General features: G+C 33.3%; 1 protein-coding gene across 1 annotated transcript in view; it reads right to left on the bottom strand.

Moving 5' to 3' along the window:
- Window positions 1-25,398, bottom strand: part of COG5 (component of oligomeric golgi complex 5) — a 299,347-nt gene that overhangs the window by 93,120 nt on the left and 180,829 nt on the right. Inside the window, exon 11 of the mRNA XM_012746191.2 lies at window positions 8,205-8,286. Coding sequence (XP_012601645.1) covers window positions 8,205-8,286 — 82 coding nt within the window. The remainder of the gene's footprint in view (window positions 1-8,204; window positions 8,287-25,398) is intronic.

A 25,398-nucleotide genomic window follows, 5' to 3' on the forward strand; every position in this document is an offset into this window, starting at 1 on the left:
GAGTATGGGCGCATATCACCATGCTTAGATAATTCAAAAAAAATTTTTTGTAGAGATGGGGTCTTGCTGTTGCCCAGGCTTGGTCTTGCCCAAGCAATCCTCACTTGTGTCATCATGGCCTCCCAAAGTGCTGGGATTACAGGCATGTGCCAATGCACCCAGCCTAAAAAGAGTTTTTAAAGTGATAATGTACATTTTAGATTAATACTTAACAACAAACACATTACAACAGCCATAAATGAGCTTTTTAAAATTTTTTTGGCTTAAGCAACAGAAATTTGTATCTCATAGTTCTGGTAGCTAGAAGCCCAAGATCAAGGTTCTAGCACTGTTCAGTTTCTCTTCCTAGTTTGCTGATGGCTACCTTCTTGATAAGTGCTCTCATGGCCTTTCCCTGGTGCCTGTGCACACAGAAAGCTAGCAAATTCCGTGGTGTCTCTTCTCATAAGTAATGCTGTAGAATCAGAGCCCACCCTTATGACTTAATTTAACCTTAATTATTTCCATAAAGGCCAAATACAATTACATTGGGAGCTAGGGCTTCAATATATGAATTGGCTGGGGGATATAAACATTTAGTCCATAATAAAAATATTTTGAATATTTTCAACAACTATTTTTTCTAACTTTTATTTTCATTCTCCCTTTCTCTTTTGGTTCTCAAACTCTACTTACATCTATATTAGACTACTTGATATGTCCCACAGGTCCTGAGACTCTGATAATTCTTTAAGTTTGTTTAAATTCTTTAAGTTTGTTTAATTCTTTAAGTTTGTTAAAATCTCAGTCATTTTTTTTTAATTTTATTTTTATTTTGGCATATTATGGGGGTACAGATTTTAAGGTTTCAATAAATGCCCATTTCCCCCCCTCCCCCCAAAAGTCTGAGTCTCCATCATCAGTCCTTTATTTTGAATCATGTCTGCAGCTATGTCTTCAAGTTCACTGATTCTTTTTTTTTTCTCCTCAGGGTTAAATCTGCTATTGGTCCCATTTAGTGAAATAATTTCAGATATTCTATTTTTCATATATGGAAGTTCCATTTCATTCTTCATATTGTTCATTTATCTCATTATGTTTATGCTATTCCTTAAATACTTGAGCATACTTATAATGGTTACAAGTAGTGTTTTACATTCCTGGTCTGCTTATTCCATTGATTCTTTAGCTTCTGTGTTTGTTTCTCCTGGTTATGAGTCACATTTTCCTACTTTTTCCTATGTCTACTCATTTTAATTGGATGCTGGTTATATGATTTTACATTGTTGAGTGCCAGATTTTGTTGTATTCCTTTAAACTCTTTAAAGAGTTTTGGACTCAGCAAGAATAATAGACTATTGATTCACATTTTGTGTGTGTGTGCAGCTATCCTGAAATTGCCAGGTAGAAAGCTGGAGTAATTTCAGCATTGAATTTGTTTCCCTTCATCAGAGATCACAGTCCTGTGCTGCCTGTTGTTCAGTATCTAAAAACTGCTATTTCATAAATTTTATTCAGTGTTCTAATTTAAGTTGGGAGAACATTTTGTGTAATAGTTACCTTTCCATGTATGCAAGTAAAAGTCCATTAAATGACCCTTACTTTCTTTTCAAAATGTATGTGACGCTGGATCCAAACACAACTAATCCCTAATGTGTTATGTTTAGTAATGGGAAATTGGTTTTCTCCAGTTTCAAAAAGCATCATCTGTTGGGCATGGTGGCAAGCCTGTAATCCTAGATCCTCAGGAGGCTGAGGCGGGAGGGTCACTTGAGGCCAAGAGTTCGAGGCTGTAGTTGTGCTATATTTGTGCCTTTGAATAGCCAATGCACTCCAGTTTGGGTAACATAGCAATATCCCATGTCAAAAAATAAACTAAACCCCAAAACATCATCTTTCGGAGAACAGGAAACGATTTGATGTTGTACAGTGTAACATATTGGAAAGATCCATGCAGGTAGGCTTAGGGTTAGAGAAATGAGAGATAGGAAGAGAAGTGGCAGGATAGCATGAATAAGAGAAAAAATTATTTCAACACTGAAAAATTTGTGTCTCAGCCAGGTGTGGTGGCTCACAGCTGTAATCCTAGCACTTTGAGAGGCCAAGGCTGGAGGACTGCTTTAGGTCAGGAGTTCAAGATCAGTGTGAGCAATAATGAGACACCATCTCAATAAAAATAGAAAAATTAGCTGGGCATGGTTCTGCGTACCTGTAGTCCCAGCTACTTGGGAGGCCGAGGCAGGAGGATCACTAGAGCCTGGGAATTTGAGGTTGCAGTGAGCTATGATGATGCCACTGCACTCTAGCCTGGGTGACAGAGTGAGACCCTGTCTTACACACACAAAAGAATTGGTGTATCTGTGAAGTTTTGAAATAGAAGAGGGATGTTGATTTTAATAAAGTTACATTGGAGTCAATACTTAAACTATTTTAAATATTTTCAAAATGTGTGACTAAATAGAATATAGGAGCTCTTGTTTAATAGCAACAATAGGGATTTATATCTGTCTCACTTCCAAAACATAATTTTGTTTTCTATGCAAAACATCATAGATCATTCAAAATATCCATGGAAAGCTGGTGCCTCTCTCATTCCACCCTCGTGAATGGTAGGAAATATTACTAATAATATAATCATGTTTGTTTGATTCAATTTTTATCTAAGCATTAGGAATACTAAGACATCTCAAGATCTGGTAATCAGTGCAAAAAACCTCCAATTAGCCTCAATCGTGATGCACATCAGAGTGATTTTATGGTTATCCAACTCTGAATTTGGTTGCAATTGCAGGTTGGTCAGTAAAAGATGATCCATTCCATTGTCTAATATCTTGAGGGAGAAATATGGAAAGAGAAATAAGAGGAGGGTGTAATTAAAAGAATAAATATGGGTCCCTTCTGTCACATTATGGAATGAGACCCTCTCCATAGTTACAAGACTCTAAGAGAAAGGAGATAGTAATGCTGATAAAGTACTTCAAATTGATTTTTCTTGAGGCTCAGCGAAGAGAAAATCATGATCAGTTAAATAAATAAACCCTTTCCTTTCTGGTAAACTGAGTCCAAAGTTATAACTGTACTTCTCCTGCACCCCCAACGTACAGTAGTGATGATCATCAGGAGATACCTCTTCACCTAACTCAGACATTAGGGTTTCAAAGTGTTTCCATAAATGAGCTTTTGCATTTGCTTTCTTTTATTCCAAAAAACTGAAATTTTAATTTTATAATTATGCTTATATATTTTGTAGGTTAATTTACATCTTTCATTTTGTTACTGGTATGTTAGTAAGTGGATTCCATTAAACATCATTGGCTTACAATGTGAACAGTTAAATATTAAAGAAAACTTCATGATAATTGTTTCTTCAAAAAAACTGATTTTGTTCATAAATGAAGTAAGAAACAATTGAAAGGCTGCACTTATACTATGTCTGAATATTTGAAAATCTCTCTCCTGCAATAATCTCATGAATTTTAAATTTCAAACATTTTAAAAGATTTTATAGGCTGGGCGCAGTGGCTCACGCCTGTAATCCTAGCACTCTGGGAGGCCGAGGTGGGCCTTGAGGTCAGGAGTTCGAAACCAGCCTGAGCAAGAGCAAGACCCTGTCTCTACTATAAATAGAAAGAAATTAATTGGCCAACTAATATATGTAGAAAAAATTAGCCGGGCATGGTGGCGCATGCCTGGAGTCCCAGCTACTCAGGAGGCTGAGGCAGCAGGATCGCTTGAGCCCAGGAGTTTGAGGTTGCTGTGAGCTAGGCTAACGCCATGGCACTCACTCTAGCCTGGGCAACAAAATGAGACTCTGTCTCAAAAAAATAAAAAGATTTTATAATCTTTTAGTTGGAAAACTTAACAATTACTGAACCAAAGGTATAGGTATATGGACCTTTACTTCACTATTCTTTTAACTTTTTCATGTTTGGAATAATAAACTGGTTGTGGGATACAGCCAAAATACTGCTCATAGGGAAATTACATTACAAAAGAAAGGTTTATCACTAAACTTAAGCTTGATAAACAAGAAAAAGAGCATATCAAAACTAAAGCAAAGAGAAGAAGAAAATAATCTTATGAGCAGAAAACAATAAAATTAATAAATAATAGAAAAAATAAATGAAAGTTGGTTTCTGAGAAGGTGAATAAAATTAATAACACTTTAATCATAATTAACAGGAAAAAGAAAAGAAAGAAATTGGTTTCAGAAATAAGATATGAAACATCACATCAGATTCTACATACAATCAAAGGATAATAAAATAGCATTTTAAGTAATTTTATGATAATAAATTTAAAAACTTCAGTGAATTGGAAAAATTATTTAAAAGATATTAACTATCGAAACTCACTCAAGAAGAAATAGACAAATAGAATATCCCTGTATGTATAAAAAAGTTAAATTCGTACTTCATAGTATTCCCACAAAGAAAACTCCAGGCCTCAGATGAGTTCCTTGGTGAATTGTACCAAAGAGTTCAGAAAGAAATAATACAAATTCTACACAAACTGCTAAAGAAAACTGAACAGAACAGAATACCTTCCAACTTATTCTCTGAGGTCAGCATTATCCTGCTACCAAAACTAGAAAAAGACATTGCAAGAAAAGAAAACTACAAATAATTATCTTGTGCCTACAGATGCAAAAAATCCTTAATTTTTTTTAAAGCAAATTGAACGCAACAACATACAAAGATGATACCTCATGACCATGTGGAGTTTACCTTAGGAATGCAAAGTTCAACATTTGAAAATCAATAATGTAATTCATTATATTAATAGATTAAAATAATTAAAACTATTTGATCATCTAAATGATGCAGAAAAAGCACTGGAAAAAATGAACAACAAATCAAAGTGAAGATATCGATAAACTAGAAATACAAGAGAACTTCCTCAACTTGATAAAGATCATCATTGAAAAACTTATCATAATTAATGTTGACTGAATGCTTTCTTTCTAAGCTTATAAACAAGGCAAGAATGTCCACTTTACTTCCAGTGTACACTGTACTGGAGATTTTAGCCAGTGTTATAAGGCAAGGAATAGAACCAGCCAGATTGGAAAAAGAAGTAAACCTTTTTATTTGCAGAATACACAATCACCAACATAGAAAATCCTAAAACTTGTTCAATAACTACAAGAACTAATAAATAAGGTTAGCAAAGTCAGAAGATACACAAATATAACTATATTTCTACATTTTAACAATGATTATAAAGTAAAATTTTTAAAATAGCATTTGCAATAGCACCAAAATAAATTTAAGGTAAGATTTGCTAGAACCACACACTAAAAACTATATAGCATTTATAAGAGAAAATGTAAAACATCTATGTAAATCAGAATATATATCATGCTTTGGGTCAGAAGACTCAATATTAAGCTGTGAATTCATCATTTATTGATCTGTTGTAATTTTCATCAAAATCTCAGGAGTCAATTTTTGTAAGCTGACTATGAAATACTAATATATGTATATACGGAAATGCAAAGAGCCTAGAATAACCAAAATTATTCTGATAAACAACAAAATTGGAAGACTTACACTGTTGTGATCAAAAGCCTATTGTATTCATATAAACATAGATATGCAAAAACATAGAACAAAATGGAGTACAGAAATAGTGTTAGTCATATATAACCAAATGATTTTCAACAAAAATGTCCCAAGAAGTCAAAATGCAGAGATTAACTTTTTAGAGACATATGCAAAGAAATGAGGGTTGAGATAACTCACACAATATACAAAAATTAACTCAAAATAAACTAGTAAAACTTCTAGAATAAAATAGAAAATATTTCTGGCTTTGGGTTACACAACAATTTCTGAAGTCAAAAAAAGCTACAAATTATTTAAAGTTTTGATCAATTAGATTTTATCAAAATTAAAACATCTGTCCTTTGAAGGCATTGTTAACAAAACAAAAAGACAAGCCAAATAATAGAAGAAAATACCTACAAACATACATCTAAGAAAGGACTTTGAATCCAGAACATATAAAGATACTTTATGACTCAATAATAAGAGGACAAGTATTACAATAAACACAGAGGGAAATAATTTGAACAAACACATAACCAAAGAAAGTTCTACAGAATGGCAGATAAGTGTGAGAAAATGTGGTCAACATGTTCTATGATCTGAATGCTTGTGTATCCCAAAATTCATATGTTGAAACCTAATCACCAATGTGATGGTATTAGAAAGTGGCCCTTTGGGAGGTGATAAGATCAAGAGGAGGAGTCCTCATGAAGGAGATTAGTACCCTGATAAAAGAGGCTCAGAGAGCTTCGCTCCCCATTTACACTAGGTAAGGATACAGTATGAATGTACCATCCATGAACCAGGAAACAGGCCCTCACCAGATACTGAATCTGCAAGCACCTTGATCTTGGACTTCCAGCCTCCAGAACTTTGAGAAATCAATTTCTGTTGTTGTAAGTTACCCAGTCTGTGGTATTTTGTTATAGCAGTCTGAATGGACTAAGAAAACATCGTTAGGCTAGAGGAAGCTAAAACCACAATGAAAAACCACTACACACACACCATCTATTTTGGAATGACTAAAATTAAAAAGACTAACAATATCATGGATTTACAAAAATATAGAGCAATTGGAACTATTCCATATTACTGATGGGAATGCAAAATGGCATATCCATTTTGTAAACTAGTTTTGCAGTTTCTGTAAAGTTAAACCAAATTCCACTCTTGGAATTTACCAAATGATTAGGCAATTCCACTGTTACATATTTACACAAGAGAATGAACACATATGTCTACAAAAGTGACCTGTATGTAAATAATCATAGTAACTTTATTCATAACAATCCAAAGCTCTAACAACCAAGTTGTTACCCAATTGGGGATTGGATAAAGAATTGTGGTATATATCCACACAATGGAATACTATTCAATAATAAAAAGGAAATGGACTACTGATATACACAACAACACAGGTGAATCTTAAAATAACTATGCTAACACAAAAGAACGCATACTGTATGATTCTAGTTTTATGAAAATCTAGAAGAAGCAAAATATAGTGATAAAACACAGATCATTAGTTGCCAGGAGCCAAGGAGTAGAAGTAGCACATTAACTGCAAAAGTATGTAAGAGAAATTTTGGGGAGGATGAAAATATTCTATATCTTAATTATGATGATGGTTATATGAATGTAAACATTTGTCAAACTTCCTAGAATTCTATGTTTAAAATTGGTGAATTTTACTGCATATAAATTATATCTCAATAAAGCTGACCAAAAACAGAAACCTAATGCAGGGAGTTACACAGTATTTATTCTCTCCTAAGATTAGTAGTGTGATTCACAAGTAAATGGAGTAAATCACTCCTAAATAAACCAGCTACTTAAGTTCTGTTTAGCTACAAATAAATGAAGACCTCTATTGTGGTTACTATCTTAAATTGCATATTTAATTAGAAAGAAGTAGGGAGGCAAGAAGAGTGGTTTATTCAACTTCAGGGTCCCAGTGACCAAATAATGTTTAGCATATAGTAGGTACTTCTAGCAAATGTTTGTGAATAATAATTTAACTAGAAACAAACTCTTAATCCCTTTTTAAAAGCCTAGGTATATTCACTGTTCTTATATAAAGTATTTAGACAAACATGCATAACGTATCAGCTGATTTGCATATTTCATTGTTTAGACTTATCCTGTGCCATTATTTCATGACATAAACAAATTAAGAAAAAGCTTTGTGGATCATATTTGAATGACCAACTTTTAATTCATGATGCAGATATCTCATCTAATCATTCATTAAATCTTTATTTTTAACAATAAAGAAAAAGTTGTAAAGTTTCTAAATTTTTATATCTTTTAGTTAGGAATTAAAGTAATTCTAAAAACACGAACTGAATTTTTCAAGATCAATTGCTTTACACTGTCTATATAGGAAATATTCAGAGTTCTTCCAATGTTTGAATTATGGAGAATTGACTTATCCTTCTGGAGAATTTTATGCTAAATACTAATTATAAAAATACGTAAAAAATTTCTTTACTGGTTACAAAACAGACTATATGGCTAAGAGATTCTATGTTAAACATGTAGAAAAAATGACAATTACACAGGAGTTTGAAAATAACAATAAAAAATATTTTGTAAACCAACAGAGCAAAACTTTTTGACATCAAATTTTAAAGTTACTGAAAAACTTTATTTTTGCCAAATAAACAGCAAACTTACACTCTGTTGCTGTACGAAATTGAGAAGAAAGTGCCTGAGTAACTGAATTCCAAAATGTGTAGAAAATTTCAGGTTGTCCGTCCTGTGAACCAAAAAAAAAGAATATATTTATTTTAAGAAATTATAATGGACAAGATATACCATTGAGAATTTATCTAAAATTTGAACAATATTTTTTAGACACCTAATTATCAAACAATGGAATTATTAAGAAACTAAGTGGAAATATTATTTAGACAAATCAAATTATGTCTCATGTTCAAGCAATCAGTCATTATTCTGCTCTGCCACTTAAAGAGCTGGTATGACCCAGGGCAAGGTCCTTAACTATTCTGTGCCTTGGTTACTTACCTATAAAATGGACATGGTAACAGTAACTACACATTGCAGAATTATTATGAGGATTAAACAAATTAATAAACATCTTAGAACAGTGCCTGACATATACAATAAACCCTCAATGAATGCTAGCTATTATTATTACAAATTACTACTATTATCATCATCCTTTGATATACAGAAGGCAATTCATGTGACTATAACAAAATGATGGACAAAGCAAATTACACTAAGGATGACTAACAGGAAATAATTCGCCATTATAAAAAAGAGTGGTTGAAACCTAGACACAGTTTTAAAAAAAGAAAAGAAAAGAAACAGGAATTATTACTACTCAGTTTAGCATGACACTTTCATTCAAATTTAAATATATGTTTTAGAAAGTAATCACTAAGAAGACAAATATTAGTAAAAGTATCATTTGTTAAAAACAAAGTACTTTAATACTGTTAAAATGGAATCACACTCTTAGAAATTTTGCCAAATACTTTAACGTGTGTCTGTATGTGTGGTGTACAATATGAGATTGCCAATGTTCTACTATTTTTTCAGTACAAAACTATAATTTCATATGGTTAAAAGTAATAGTATAAATAAAATGTCTAATGTTCAAATATTACTACCACCCTAAAAATAACATTTATAATTTTGGATAAGTGAACAAAATAACTAATGAAAAATACTGATTTGTGACTTTTATACCTATGTACACTTTCATTTTCATTGTTATTTGTTTCTTTCTTCAATAAGTCTATGGTTGTGAATTTACTCAAGTGAGAATTGTGTATCACAAAAAAGGCAAATCACATCATTGTTGATTTCTTATGCACTCATCAGAAAATACATTCAGAGTCCCAAGATTTTTTGTATTATGTCTTGTGTATCTCAGTTTAAAGTAGATGTCTTCCCTCACATTAAAGAAATATCATAATATACCACAGTAACAGAATAAAGGACAAAAACCACATGATCATCTCAATGTAATAAAAACATCTGACAAAATTTAACACCCTCTTATGATGAAAATATTCAATAAAATAGAACTAGAAGGAAATCATAACATAACAAAGGCCATATATGTAAAACTCACAGCTAACATCATACTCCATGGTGCAAAACAGAAAAGCTTTCCCTCTAAGATCAGGAACAAGGCCAGAATGCCCACTCTCACCAGTTCTATACAATATAGTACTGGGAGTTCTGCCAGAAGAATCAAGCAAGAAAAAGAAATAAAATGCATCCAAATTGGAAAGGAAGAAGTAAAATTATCTCTGTTTGTAGATGACATGATCTTGTATGTGGAAAACTCTAAAGAGCCCATAAAAAAAACCCTGTTAAGCTAATAATTGAATGCAGCAAAGTTGTGGGCTACAAAATCAACATACAAAAATTAGTTGTGTCTACACACTAAAAACGAACAATCTGAAAAGGAAATGAAGAAAACTATTCCATTTATAACATCATCCAAAAGAATACTTAAGAATAAACATATATAAGAAGGAAAAAGGCTTATATACTGGAAACTACAAAATACTGCTAAAAGAAATTAAAGACGACACAAATGGAAAGACATCTCACGTGCTATGGTTTAGAAGACTTAATATTGTTAAAATGTCCATACCCCACAGTCACCTAGGGGTTCAATACAATCCCTATCAAAATCTCAATGGTATTTTTGCAAAAATAGGAAAAAAAAAATCCTAAAATCCATACAGAATCTCAAGGGACCTCAAATATCCAAATATCTTTCTTGAGAAAGAAAAAAAAAAAAAAAAAAAAGCTAGAGGCTTCACACTTCCTGACTTCCAAGCATATTACAGAGCTGGGCACAATGGCATGTGCTTATAGTCTCAGATACTCAGGAGGCTGAGGCAGGAAGATCACTTGAGCTCAGGAGTTCAAAACCAGCCTGGGCAACAGAGTGAGATCCCATCTCTAAAAAAATATTATTATATAAAGCTTCAGTAATTGAAAAGTATGGTAGCATCATAAAGACAGACACATGGACCAATGGAAGAGAATAAAGAATCCAGAAATAAACCCTCAAGGATATGGTCATACAATCTTCAACAATGGTGTCAAGGCTACTCAAGGATTAAAGGACAGTTTCTTCAATAAAGGCTGCTGGGAAAACTAGATATACACATGCAAAAGAATGACGTTGACCCCTTACCTTCCATCGTGTATAAAAAATAATTTCAAAATGGATTAAAGAACTGAAATTATAATTCCTAGAAGAAAACATATGGGAAAAGCTCCATGACAATGAATTTGTCAATAAATCTTTTTTATGACATCAAAAGCACAGGCAACAAAAACAAAAATAGGCAAATCAGACTACATAAAACTTCAAAACTTCCACACAGCAAAGGAAACAACCAACAGAGCAAAAAGGCAACCTACAGAATGGGAGAAAATATTTACTAACCATATATCTGATAAGGAGTTAATATTCAGAATATATAAAGAACTCTTACAACTCAAAAATAAAAAACAAAACATAGGCAAAGGACTTGAATAGATACTTCTTCAAAGAAAATATATGAATGTCCATCAAGCACATGAAAAGATGCTCAACATTACTAATAATCAAAGAAATGCAAATCAAAACCACAATATGAGATATCACCTCATACCCATCAGGATGGCTACTACCAAAAACCAGAAAATAATAAGTGCTGACAAGGATATGGAGGAATTGGAACCCTTGTGCACTGTTGGTGGGAATGTAAAGAGGTGCAGCCAACTATAAAAAACATTAGAGAGGTTCCTCAAAAAATTTAAAAATAGAAATTACCATATGATCCAGCAAACCTACATTTGCATATACACCTAAAAGAATTAAAAGCAGGCTCTTGAAGATTTACTTATACATCCATGCTCACTGCCAAGCATTACTGACAAGAGCCAAGAGGTAGAAACACCTAAACATCTGATGAAGAATGAATGGGTAAAAAAAATGTAGTATATACAGTCATGCACTGCTCAATGATGGGGAAATGTTCTAAGAAATGTGTCATTAGGTGATTTCGTCATTATGCAAACATCCTAGAGCGTACTTACACAAACCTAAGATGGGATAGCCTACTATACACCTAGGCTTTATGGTATAGCCTATGCTCATGTTACTACAATGAATACTGCAGGCAACTGCAACATAGAAGTATTTGTGTGCTTAAACATATCTAAACATAGAAAAGGTACAATCAAAACATTTACGTGACCACCGTCATATATGCAGTCCATCACAGACTGAAATGTCATTATGCAGTGCACAATTGTACATACAATGGAATAATTTTCAGCCGTAAAAAAGAAGGTAATCTGTCACATGCTACAACATGGATGAACCTTGAGGATATTATGGTACATGAAATAAGCCAGTCACAAAAAGACAAGTACCCATGATTCTATTTACATAAAGTATCTATCTATAGTAGTAAAACTCTTAGAAAGCAGAGAGGAGAATGGTAGTTGACAGGAGCTAGGGAAAAAGGAAAAGGGGAGTTGTTCAATGGATACAGATTCAGTTTTCCAAAATGAAAAAGTTCTAGAGATTTATTATATAAGATGCATATCATTGACACTATTGTATTGTACACTTATAAATGGTTAGGATGGTAAATTTAATGAAGTGCTTTTAACCTTTTTATTAAAAGGGGGATTTTATGCCTAGTTTCTATGAATTTTAAAAAATAAAAAAACTGGGTATTTAGTTTATGTATTGCCTTTTATGCACTGAGATAAATTATCATGTAGATTTCCTTATTGGAGACACTGGGATATTAATTTACTAGATTTCCTAATATTAAATGATCCTCATAATGCTAACATAAATCCTACTTGTATAGATAGATAATTCAGATAATTATTTTAACACACTACTGAAATCAATTTGTTTTCACATCTGATAATTTTTGTTATTTATGTTCCTAAACAAGTTTGACCCACATATATGTCCAAATATACAGCTATCTATTTTGGAAGTAGGGTTATAAATGAATTATTTACTTCCCTTAAATTAAAAAATTATTTTAATATATTTTGAGACAATTATCATAGCCTGAAATATTTTTCCCCCACAAAACTCTTAAGGAGTTCCCTAAGTTAAAACAACAACAACAAAAAATATTTTTAAGATAACCTTTGATAACTGAAAAAATTTTAAATATTCTTTTATTCAGCTATTCTAATTTTTGAGTTAATTATGTATTTCCTGAGAATTATCTACTATGTCATTTTCAATCTCAAATTTAGTAAAAGAAAGTTTATGTGACTATTCTATACACCATTATTTCTTGTTTATCCAAAATTAATACTGTCACTTTCATTTGAGAAATGTTAGTCAATCCACTTACTTTTATTCTGTTTGCTTTTTAATGTGACTCTTAAAATAACATATATTTTAATTCTATTTTTAAATACAATTTTTGTCATTCAATAAGAAATTATAACCCAAATTTGTTAAATAGGTTGCTCTTGCTTTTATCATCTCATTTTATCCTTTCTTTGTTCCCTTTGTTTTTTGCGTTTGTTCTGTAGATTACTTTTATTTGCTTTCATCTTCCCTAGTGGTCTGAGTGCTATATATTCTGATTTTAATTGCATCAAAGGTTACATTTATGGTTTTTTCCCCCAGTTTTAATCTCATATGACTTCATATTCCTCAATTTTCAAAGGCAAAAATGAAAACATATCTTCTGAGAATACAATTAAAAGTCTCACAGCATTAATTTAGAATCTTAATTTATAAATTAAATAAAAATCAACAAAAAGACATGAACATACTATAATATAACTATGTTTCTTAAATAAGTACTAGCTATACAGGGTAAGTCTTTAGAATAAACTTAAGCAACCACCACTTTACAGTATTGGTGTATTATTACAATTTAATATAGACTGAGAATACCAGCTAACAATTGGAAAGGCAACAGAATAATCAACACAGGCACAATTTATTAAGGGAGTGATAACTGTATAGCTTACTAATTCTAATATTATAAATATCACTTTTTAAAAATAAATATTTGTAACTGCTCATTTCTGAGAATAAACAAATCTACATTAAATATACCCTTGTTTTTCCAAGTATAAGTGACTACGCAATGCTGTGCACATCACTAACTCTACACAAACTATTATCACAGTTTTTATAGCATTTTCCTGTATTTCTTTTGGATGTGTCGTATCTATTCCTACAATTAATGGAAAATTATTTTGAGGCATGTCGTCTTTGTAACCACACAGATTTACTGAAATAGATTTTAAGAAATAACAGAAATTCTTCAAGACTTTTGAGAATTGCCAAAGAAAAGAAGAAAATTCTAAATCTTAGACACACCCTTTTGAAAGAAAACATGGGGTCCCAGATAATCTTCCTTCTTAGTGATGAATCACTCAAAACTTCAAGGCCATGACTTATGCGCTTTTAAATTAATCAGAGAAGAACCCAAATTGTCCATACTCTAGAATATATGTGAACCTTGGCTGAGAAATTGACATCTTCTGAATGTCCATTAGGTGACAAGTATGGCTAGATGTGATCTCTTTTAAACCTCACAGCAACCAATAGAATGGAAGCTCCATGACAGCACAGGCCTCATTTTGTCTTTTTTATATAGGGTGTGATGGACATAAAAGGCACACAATAAATATTTATTAATCTGGAACAATTTTAGAAGGCAGGCATTCTTAGTCCCTTTTAGTGTAAGATAACAAAAGCTCAAAGATAAGGTGACCTTGCTCAGAATTGTGCAGAAAATAGAACTGTGGTTTGATCCGAGGTCTCTCCGATACATTATTATTCCCCCTTAATATAACATAAAAAGGCCTTTTTGACCTGATTCTTCCAGTCTCCTTCTCTTTGTTACACACCACTGAGGTCAAAGGTCTAACCACACTCAAATTTTTTTAGGTTCTTGAAGGCTCTTTTATTGTCTTTTTCAGTTACCAGTTTTTAAAACTTGCACTTTCTTCAGAGTTCGGTTTAGGTGCCTCTTCGTCTTATTCCCCCTAGGTTAGGTACACTCTTTATAGACATAGTATTCCATATTCCCCACTATAATGATATCTTCTTGTTTAATTAAAGGAACAGAGTAGTGGTTAAGAAGAGGAACTCTGAAGCCAGAATACTAGACTAGAATTCTGACTGTATCACTTATTAGCTGTGTGACTTTGTATAGGGTAATTTCTCCATGCCTCAGTTTACTCAACTGTAAAATGGAAACTCATCTCATAAATTTGTAATGAAGACTGAATAATTTTTTTTTTTTTTTTGAGACAGGGTCTCCCTCTGTCACCCAGCAGGAGTACAGTGGCCTCATAACAATTCACTGTAACCTTGAATTCCTAGGCTCAAGTGATCCTCCTGCCTCAGCCTCCTTAGTAGGTGGACACAGGTACATGCCATCACAAATGAGTTCATTCTTATGAAGTACTTAAAATAGTGCCTGGCACAGTAAGTACTATGTATATTAATATGTTTATCAATATTGCTTACATCATTTGTAATTTATAATCAAAATAACTAATTTGTCTTCTTCATTATTTTATCTCTGACTACTGGTACATAGGATTACCTAGGTATATATTGTTGTATGGTTGATTTTGTGTGTCAACATGACTGGGCTATGGGTTGCCCACATATGTGGTCAAACATTATTCTGGGTGTGTCTGTGAAGGTGTTTCTGTATGAGATTGACAATTAAATCAGTTGACTGAGTAAAACAGGTTTCTCTCCCTAATTTGGCCGGGTCTTATCCAATCAACTGAAGGCCTTAATAGAACAAAAAGGCTAAATAAGACAGAATTCCTTCTGCCTGACTGCCTTTGACCTGGGACATCAGTTTTGATTTGAACTAAAACATCAGCTTTTTTTGGATGTTGATCCTGCACTGAGACTGCACCACTGGCTCCCCAGCTTGCCAACTACAGATCTTGGGACTTGCGTCCACAATCTTGTTAGCCAATTCCATATATATATATAAAAAAAAAATATCTCCTACTGATTTTCTCTGGAGCACCCTAATACAATTATTGAATCAACCAGTCAGTCAGGCAGTAAATCCCAAGGAATTATCATAGTCTAAACTAAGAGCTAGAGTCGCATACCAAAGATGTATACCAAGGAAGACACATAGTTAATGGAACACGAAAGGATGGGAAAGTCCTTAGGAGAGAAAAAAAGAGATGAAGTAGACTCAGAGAAATGGGAAAAGTACAGTGGATGATAAACAAAAAGCAGATTTGGGGATAGATAGGATAGTATGTTAAAACAAAGATTCTCTATATCTATGTATATGGATGTGTATGTATATGTATATGATGTGTATATATACATACGATGTACCTATAATATGTACACACATATATATTATATATTCTGTCAAAACAGAGATAAAATATGATAATTTCAATTATCACAGAATTATCAAAATTTTATTGTCACATTATATAATTTTCTGTATAAAATAGGAAAATATCTAAAAATTATTTTACTCAATGTTTTAAGTCAAGTTAGCCTGTTACATAGTTGCTCCTAAATATTTTGAAACAAAATTAATTCAACTAGATTATAATAATTCAACTAAATTTCAACTGAAAAGATATTCTGCATTAATCTATTTATAATCTACACTTAATACTGTCTTACTTTCATTAAGTTCAACAAAATCATGTTATCAGATCAATTCAGGGAAACATGTGGCAATGTGGCGGGGGGGGGGGGGGGGGGCAGTCCCAGAACAAGAATAGGTTCCGAGACTCCCACATTTGCAATTTAAAGCAACTTTCTGGCCTTGTTTCATAGTTATAAATAGAAACAACACTATCATTCTAACTCCAAGAAATTATAAAATCTGGACCTTTGGCTGAGACCAATATAAGCTGATAATAAAACTAAAATAAGATACATAATATACATATAAATAGAAAAAGATAAAATATATAAGAATATGAAAACATTTATGCTTAGACAAATCTATTACTTAGAATTCTTCCTTGCCCTTTGCTTTAATCTTTGATTTCAACATAATTAAATGTATATAGAGAAACAGAATAACTTAAACAGAATGGCTTTGAAAGCATATATTCTTTAGTTTCTCCTTTTATAACATAGAACTAACTGATCAGAATTTCCCTGCTCAAGTATATTTCATAGCTTCTTGCTGCATATAGAGTAAGGTCCAAACTTTCAAGCTACCATTCTTTGCGATGGCAGTAGTGAAAGGGTTTGGGTTTTGAAGCCAAATAACCTTGACTCAAATCCGAGGTCTGCCATTTATTGGCACTGTGACCTTGGGAAGGTGACTTCATCTTTCTGAGCTCTTTATTTCCTCATGTAAACAACAGAGATAATAACATTTTCACAGTATTTACTTTGTTGTGAATAATCAGGATCTCTTGGCCTACATCTTAAAAGAAGAATGGAAATCGCCACAAAGATGGGCAAAGGAGATGAGCAGAGAGCATTCCAGACAGAGATGAACAGTATACAGAGATGTAAAGGAGTGTTTACACTTTTTATCCTCTGAATAAAAAGTGAGTATTCAAGAGAGAGGGAGGAGGTAAGAATGGAAAATAAGACAAGGGTCAGCTCAAGGTATGTCTTAATTCATCTATAGATAACAATGAGCCATCTGAGGGCTTGAATGAAAGGATACCACGGATCAAGCTTGGGCTTTACGCAAATCACTCTAAGTGCAATGTGGAAGATGAATGATGTATGGGGTGGTGGTAAGCCTGCATGCAACAAGATCAGTTACGAATCTACTGAAAAAAGTCTAAGGGAAGGGGACTTTTCTAGGACTACAGTAGGAGAGGAGTAAAGAGTCAGCAGCAGGAAAACTAATGCAACTAAAGCAAGTAGATATATTTATGAAGGACTAGGAGGATGGAGATTGCTCAACCAAACTGGAACTCCAGAAGGAGCAGCACATGGGCAAAAAAAGATAACTCATTTAGACTTATGCTTCTAAAACCTGTGGGGCACCCAAGTGGTGATGATCTAAGCCAGTGGATATAAATCTCTTGCTTAAGAGCAAGATCTAGGCTAAAGAAATAGATTTAGGCATTATCAGCATTTGGAGGTAATGGAAACCATTAGCACATAATGAGCTTTTCCAAATATCGCATGAAAAGAAGACAATATTGAATAGGGGACCTAGGAGAATGACATCACTTAAAAGTCAGTAGAGGAAATAATTCAGAGTGGAGAGAGAGAGAGGAGCGGAGATATTTATAAAAAGAAATTGACCACAAGTTAGCAATTACTGAAGCTGGACAAGGTACATGGGAATTCGCAGTCCTATATTTGGGTTCTACAGTATGGTATGTGTTTGAAATTTTACAAATAAAATATTAAAAATGAAGGGTGGGTAGAAGAGGAATCAGTGAAGAAATTCTGAAGAGTGGGAATTTCTGAGGGGGCAGAGAATTAAGACAGAAGTGGGCAATTACACTGAAGAGTAAAGTCAAAACAGTGTCTAAGAAGTGGGCAGAAGGATTTGGTAGCTGGGTCATTAGAGTGACTTGAGCAAGAACTGTTTCAGTAGAGTGAAAGCTGGATTTCAAGGGGTTTGGGGCAAAAGAGAAGCAGGGAAGTAGAGATACAGGTATCTACTGAAATATGGGTGTGAAGGAAAAGTTCGTAAAGGTAAATAAAGGACTTAGTTTTTTTTGTTTTTTGATGGTAGACTACAGAAAGGAAGGAGGGTAGAAAGAGGCTGATACTAGAGAAAACAGAAAGACAGGAAGATGTAAAATCAAAAACAAAAGCAGAAGGAGGCCGGGCGCTGTGGCTCACGCCTGTAATCCTAGCTCTTGGGAGGCCGAGGCGGGCGGATTGCTCAAGGTCAGGAGTTCAAAACCAGCCTGAGCAAGAGCGAGACCCCGTCTCTACTATAAATAGAAAGAAATTAATTGGCCAACTGATATATATATAAAAAAATTAGCCGGGCATGGTGGCACATGCCTGTAGTCCCAGCTACTCGGGAGGCTGAGGCAGAAGGATCACTCAAGCCCAGGAGATTGAGGTTGCTGTGAGCTAGGCTGACACCACGGCACTCACTCTAGCCTGGACAACAAAGTGAGACTCTGTCTCAAAAAAAAAAAAAAAAAGCAGAAGGATAAGTCTGAGAAAAAAGAAGATACAATCTACCTACACCTTTGAGACAGAATATGAATTTTTAGTCCTTGATAAAGGTTTCTAAATCAATGTGCTCACTGAGAGATCAGAGAGAAGCAGTGGGAGCTAAATTAAGATCAAAAGAAGAGAGAGTGTAGAAGACTTAGCGAAAGGTCTATGTCAGAGATCTCTGTGGAGATAATGTTGTGAATAAGGAAGCCCTCAGACTGGATGAAAGAAACCAGTTAGATATAAATTTTAAATTAGTTCTTCATCATTTTCTGGATTCAAAGCAGAGGGATCCTGACAAAGCAAATACAAGACAAAGGAAAAATTCTCTCCACTGAAAAACTGCCTTCAGGGGGAAACATTTAGCTGACTGATTATACAGAAGTAAGATACAGAAATTCAATAGGGACTTCAAGATGAACACCACAGAGCAAAATGAGAAACCCTATACAACCAAAAGAATTTCAGTTAGAATCAAAATGTTGGCTTTTATAAGCGAAAAAACACAATATTTATGGTACAATCTACATTTGTTTTAAAAAATGGGAGCTTAGACTAAGGTGGTCGTGGGAGACAGTGAAGAGTAGTCTGACTTCAAATACAATTTGAAGGTAGAACAGATAGGACTTATTAAAATGTTTACAGCTAAGTTGGGTATACGGTGGCTCACACCTATAATCCTAGCACTCTGGGAGGCCGAGGCAGGCGGATTGCTCGAGGTCAGGAGTTTGAACCGAGCCTGAGCAAGAGCGAGACCCCCGTCTCTTTATAGAAAGAAATTAATTGGCCAACTAATATATATAGAAAAAATTAGCTGGGCATGGTGGCACATGCCTGTAGTCCCAGCTACCTGGGAAGCTGAGGCAGAAGGATTGCTTGAGCCCAGGAGTTTGAGGTTGCTGTGAGCTAGGCTGATGCCATGGCACTCACTCTAGCCTGGGAAACAAAGCGAGACTCTGTCTCAAAAAAAAAAAAAAGTATACAGCTAAATAGAAAGACTTTTTACAAAATGCTAACAGAAATTTCTCTGGATCAAAAGATTAAATATTATGCTTCCATTTTCTTTTTAATTTTTTTAGAGAATAGAGATAATCTAAATGTTAAATCTAAACAATAATTTTTTGATGTAAAAAATTCAATACTGAAACACATAGGGCAATTCAAACTCAAATGCCTCAGCCCACACTCTTTCCTAGATATCACCGTTTAAGATCTTTTTCATATAGCTTACTGCAGTGTGTTTCAACCTCTTATTTTTATTATCACCCTCCCAAGGCAAAAATTTAAACAGCTATACTTGTATACTTACATAATATAGTACATATATTATATATATTTAATATTATATAGTTATGTATAGTTTTATACACACACACACACTATAATTAGCCTTTTTTTTTTTATTTATTTTTAAAATAGAGTCTCACTCTGTTGCCCAGGCTAGAATACAGTGGCATCATCAAAGCTCCCTGCAGCCTCCAACTCCTGGGCTCAAGTGATCCTCCTGCATCCTCCCGAGTAGCTGGGATACAGGCACATGCCACCACACCCAGCTAATTTTATTTTTTAAATTTTTTGTAGAGATGGGTCTTGCTATTGCGTAGGCTTAGACTTAAATAACTTAAGTAAAATTTAGTTTCTCCCTAGCAAGAGAAATGAACACATTACTTGCCAGGTGAGTTGTATTTAACTCATGCTAGTTTTGTGCCCGGGGCTTCATGAAACATATATAACTCACATGTCTCTTTACCTTGAGTCATGTGAACTATTTTTCAAGTTGCATATAACTCATACACAGAAAACAAAAAAAATAATAAATTTTTCATTCAATTAGAAAGAATCATTTTGTTTTTGAAGTTTTTATTCTATTTTCATAATAGAACACTGTGGCCCCAGGGAAACTCTTCCCTAGTGTGGCAATGTGTCACATACTAAGAAGATTTTGTAGGGCAGTGTTGAGCTTTGAGGTCACAAACCACTGTAATGTTTTTGCAGCCTTTCCTAACCCCTAAATAAAGACCAGAACTTTCTTTCTCCCTCTTGGGATCAATATTACCCCTGTTGAGAATGCTTGGTTTGTAAGTATTTTGAAAATTCCAACAATCCTACTACTGGGTATATATCTAAAGGAAAGGAAATCAGTACGTAAAAGAGATATTTGCACTCTAATGATTACTGCAGCACTATTCGTGATAGCCACGATATGAAAATGTGGTGTGTATATATATATATATATATATATATATATATATATATATATATATATATATATATATGTCATGGAATACTATTAAGCCATAAAAAAGAATGAAATCCTTTCATTCAACATAGATGAGCCTGGAGGACAATATGTGAAGATAAGCCAGGAAGAGAAAAATACCACATGATCTCACTGATAAGCAGAAGCTAAAAATGTTGATATAGAAGTAGAGAGTAGAATAGTGGTTACTAGAAGCTAAGGGTAGGGGAAGTGAGGAGGATAAGAAGAGAGGTTAGTTAATGGATAAAAATTACAGTTAGATAGGAGGAATAAGTTCTGGTATTCTATACTGATCGCAGATTATTATATGTATCAGATTATCAGTACGTATCCGACAAATAGGTACAATTATTATGTGTCAATTAAAACAATTTTTCTAAATTAAAAATAAATTTTAAACATATATATTGGAACTCTATTATTTTATTTCTTGTCCTTTTACTATGCTGGGTCAGTTGAAAATAATGTTGAAAAAAGCAGGAATAGGGAATATGGTCTTTCTTTCAACCGTAGAAGTAATGCTTTTGTATATTTCATCACTAAGAATGATGATTTCTAAAGGTTTTTGTTAGGTATCCTTTATCAATTCAAGAAAGGTCTGCATCTCATTTTGCTAGAACTTTTTATTATAATGAATTCTGTCAAATACTCTTTCTGGATCTACTGAGATAGTTACATTATTTTTACATACTACTGTACTTGTGGTAATGTTTTAAAATTTTTCAATATATATTCCTGAGCATGACTAGACTATAATTTTCCTTTCTTATAATTCTTAATTGGTCTTGGTATAAAAGTCATACTAGTCTCACAGAATGAGTTAGGCTGGAAGGGTTCTTCTTCTCTAATAGCGGTCCACAATCTTTTTGGCATCAGGGACTGGTTTCGTGGAAGACAATTTTTCCACAGATCCGGGATGGGAAGGATGGCAAGCGATGAGGAGCAGCTGTAAATACAGACAAAGCTTCCCTCCCTTGCCCACCACTCACTTCCTGCTGTGCGGCCTGGTTCCTAATAGGCCACGGACTGGTACTGTTCTGCAACCCAGGGCTTTGGGACTGCAGCTCTACAAAAATGGAATGATCTGTTCCTTGAATTTTGGGTGGAACTTCCTTGAAAAACTATCTAGGCCTACTAGTTTCTGATAGGTAGACTTTACAGATTAAATTTCTTTAAAGGTTTCAGGACTGTGGATGGCTTCTGAGTCTACTTAAACAGTTTTGGAAAGTTATACTTTTCTAAAATGTGTCCAGTTCTACCTGTGTTTTAAAATTAGTTGGCATAAAATTTTTCTTAGTGTCCTCTTATTTTTTTAAAAAACTTCACTTTTAATATAATTTTAAACTTAAAGTTGCAGGAATAGCCCAAAGAAACCCCATTCACTATTTGCACACTTAGATTTGCCACTTGTTAACATTGAGCCACATTTACTTTAACATTCTCATTTCTTCTCTCTTTGAACTATTTAAGAGTAAGCTGCACACATCACAGCTCTGCACCACCAAATAATTAAGTGATCTCATAGGAATAAAGACATTCTCCTACATAACCATAGCATAGTTATCAAAATTAGGATTTTTAACATTGTTCAATTCCTGAACAATGAGCTGCACATTGCTAAAATATAGAAGTACAACTAATTTTTGTTTATTTTACCTAACTTTACATATATAACTCTCTCCAAACTGCACATTACTAATATATAGAAGTACAGGTGACTTTTGTATATTGATTATATTCTTTAATCTTGAAAAAAACCCTTATTAAATCTAGTAGCTTTTTTGGTAGATTCCAATATATTTTCTACATAGACAATAATGTCACCTATAAAGAAAGACAATTTTACTTCTTTCTTTCTAAACTGGAAGTCTTTTGTTTCTTTTTCTTACTTATTTCACTAGCTAGAATAATGTTGAATAGAAGTAGTGACAGCAAAAAGAAATCCTTGTCTTTTCCCTGATTTTAGGGTAGAATCATTCTATTTTCACCATTTATGTATGATTTTACCTACTGAGATGGCTTCCTCTATATTCCTAATTTGCTGAGAATTTTTATCAGTAATAGATGCTGGATTCATCAAATGCTTTTCCTGCATGTATTGAGAGGATCATATATGTTTTCTTTTATAGTTCCTGGCTTTCCTTTTCCAATTATCCTTATATTAAAACCTCACTGAATCCTCCATAATTTTAAAATTTCTCTTTCATGTTTTCCATACCTTAGTCTTTATGCAGCATTCTGGATTATTTCATCAATTCTATTTGCCAGGACTCAAATTCTCTCTTTAGCTTATATAATCTTCTGTTTGACCTATCTGCTGATTTTTTAATTTCAACAATTTTATTTTTATTTCTAAATGTTATGTTTGGTTCATTTTTAGATCTATCTAGTAATGTTTTAAGTTGTTTCTTATTTTTTATATTTAAAAAATATTTCATATTTAGATATTTTAGATTATCAGATAATTCTAATATCTGAAATCCATAGCATCCTTGAGAAGTCCCTTAGGAGCCTAAAAGCTGTTTTACAGTGTTTTTATTTTTTCTGCTCTCAATCACAGCAGCTCGTTTCTTGATGAGATGGGTCATTTTTAACTGTGAGCCCTTATTTGTCTGACCTTAATATATGAAGAATTCTGATGGCTAAAACTAGAAACATTTTCCTCAACGGAGGATCTGCATTTGTTCCTTGGAGAAGTGAGGTGTTACCAACTGAGGAGCTCAGTTTAAAGCAAGACTTTCAAGTTCATTCTTCCATCTTGCTACAACCCCAAAACCTAGAGTGCTGATCCAATCACTAATGGGGATATTTGACCTCAGGGCAAGACTATTTTGTGCTCACATTTATAGCTCACAAATCCTCACTATAGTTTCAACTATTTTATATGTTTATGTATCTGTATATGTATGCCCCTCGCAGATTCTCTTACTTTCTACAAGCTTGACAGTGCATTAAAAACAATGTTTTTCTAATTTATCTAGAATTTGTTTATACTGTAGTGATAGAGCACTTAAGAATATTTGGTCCCCATACAAGTAAAAGCAGAAATCCTCTAACCTTTACAGGTAAGAGTATTTACTAGTATCTGATTTAGGAATCCAACTGCATTATCCCTATTTAATTTTTTAATCAAATTCAGATGCCACAGATAAATGAGTATTTTTCTTCTAATATTAAAAAGATTTCAAATTTGGATGTGCTAAAATTTTTCTGAGTCTTTATGCTATTATCAAATCATCTAATAAGTCTAAAAGGGCAAAAAAAAAAAAAAACCCACCACATTCTTTTACATGCTTAGAGTTCTCATTAGTACTATAGCTACTGAAAATGTTGAACACATCCCAAATTTAGCTTAATGCATCCTACACACATGATTACAAGATTCTCCTCGATGATAAAAATTGCTGGCTTAGAAAATGAAAGTATCATATCTACACTCCTCCACACAGCTAAACTGGCTTAATTCTGCAGATGAGAACATACAACCTGTTTTTCACAGTGTAGATCCTGAATAATTTGTCAATTATTTGCTACACTCACTCTCAAGCAAAGTGTTATATAGTATTGATGATTATACAGTGATACAGGAATTAACTGGTTTTAAAAGATGCTAAAATTGAACTTCTAATGTCTAAGCAGCCCAAAATTTTCATTTAAAAATAAATGCTTTATTCATTATTCATGTAAACTATAGAAAATACAATAGAGCAAGAGAAAATAATATTCGACATTAAGATGCCATAATAATATGAATTGATAAGCATGAATATGTCTTTTCAAATTATCATATGAACTGAAAATAGGCTAATTTTGCAAGCTAGCCAGGGCATTTATTAAAGCAGAAGCAGAATTAGTTATCTCTATTAAAGAGCAGCTTTCAAAAGGCTCTACATTTAAACAAAAATATCCCTAAGATTTGTTATACCTGATACAATTGGTCCAATTTTATTTTATACTCAACCCACTTATGCCCTCTTTATACTCTGATATATTCTTTATACATGATAGACATCCATTGCAAAACCTTCTGAACTAATAGATCATTATAGAAACAACTGCCATGGAGGATTTTTTTTTCTCCTCTTGAACATTCCTAAGATTAGACTTTGAATACTAATATATACAGTTCTGTCATCTAAAATCAAATATCTTAGCAAACACCAAGGATGATATGGCAATATTAAATTGAAAACTACGAGTTTTTGGGTTTTTTTGAGGCAAGGTCTTGCTCTCTTGCCTGGGCTAGAATCTGGATCTTGCCCCTTGCACCTCTTCTCCCTTTGCTGATTTTGATTCATATCCTTCCACTATCTTAGATCATAGCTATGTGTACCACTATATTCTGGATCCTAAAAATCCTCCTCATAATCACCAAACTTAGGGGGTCTTGGAGACTAGTCTTGGAGACTTGGTCTAGGAGTCTTGGAGACTCTCAACACAATATATAAAATATTTAAAAT

This window comes from Microcebus murinus, chromosome 9 (assembly GCF_040939455.1).
Source record: "Microcebus murinus isolate Inina chromosome 9, M.murinus_Inina_mat1.0, whole genome shotgun sequence".
Classification (NCBI taxonomy): Eukaryota; Metazoa; Chordata; class Mammalia; order Primates; family Cheirogaleidae; genus Microcebus; species Microcebus murinus.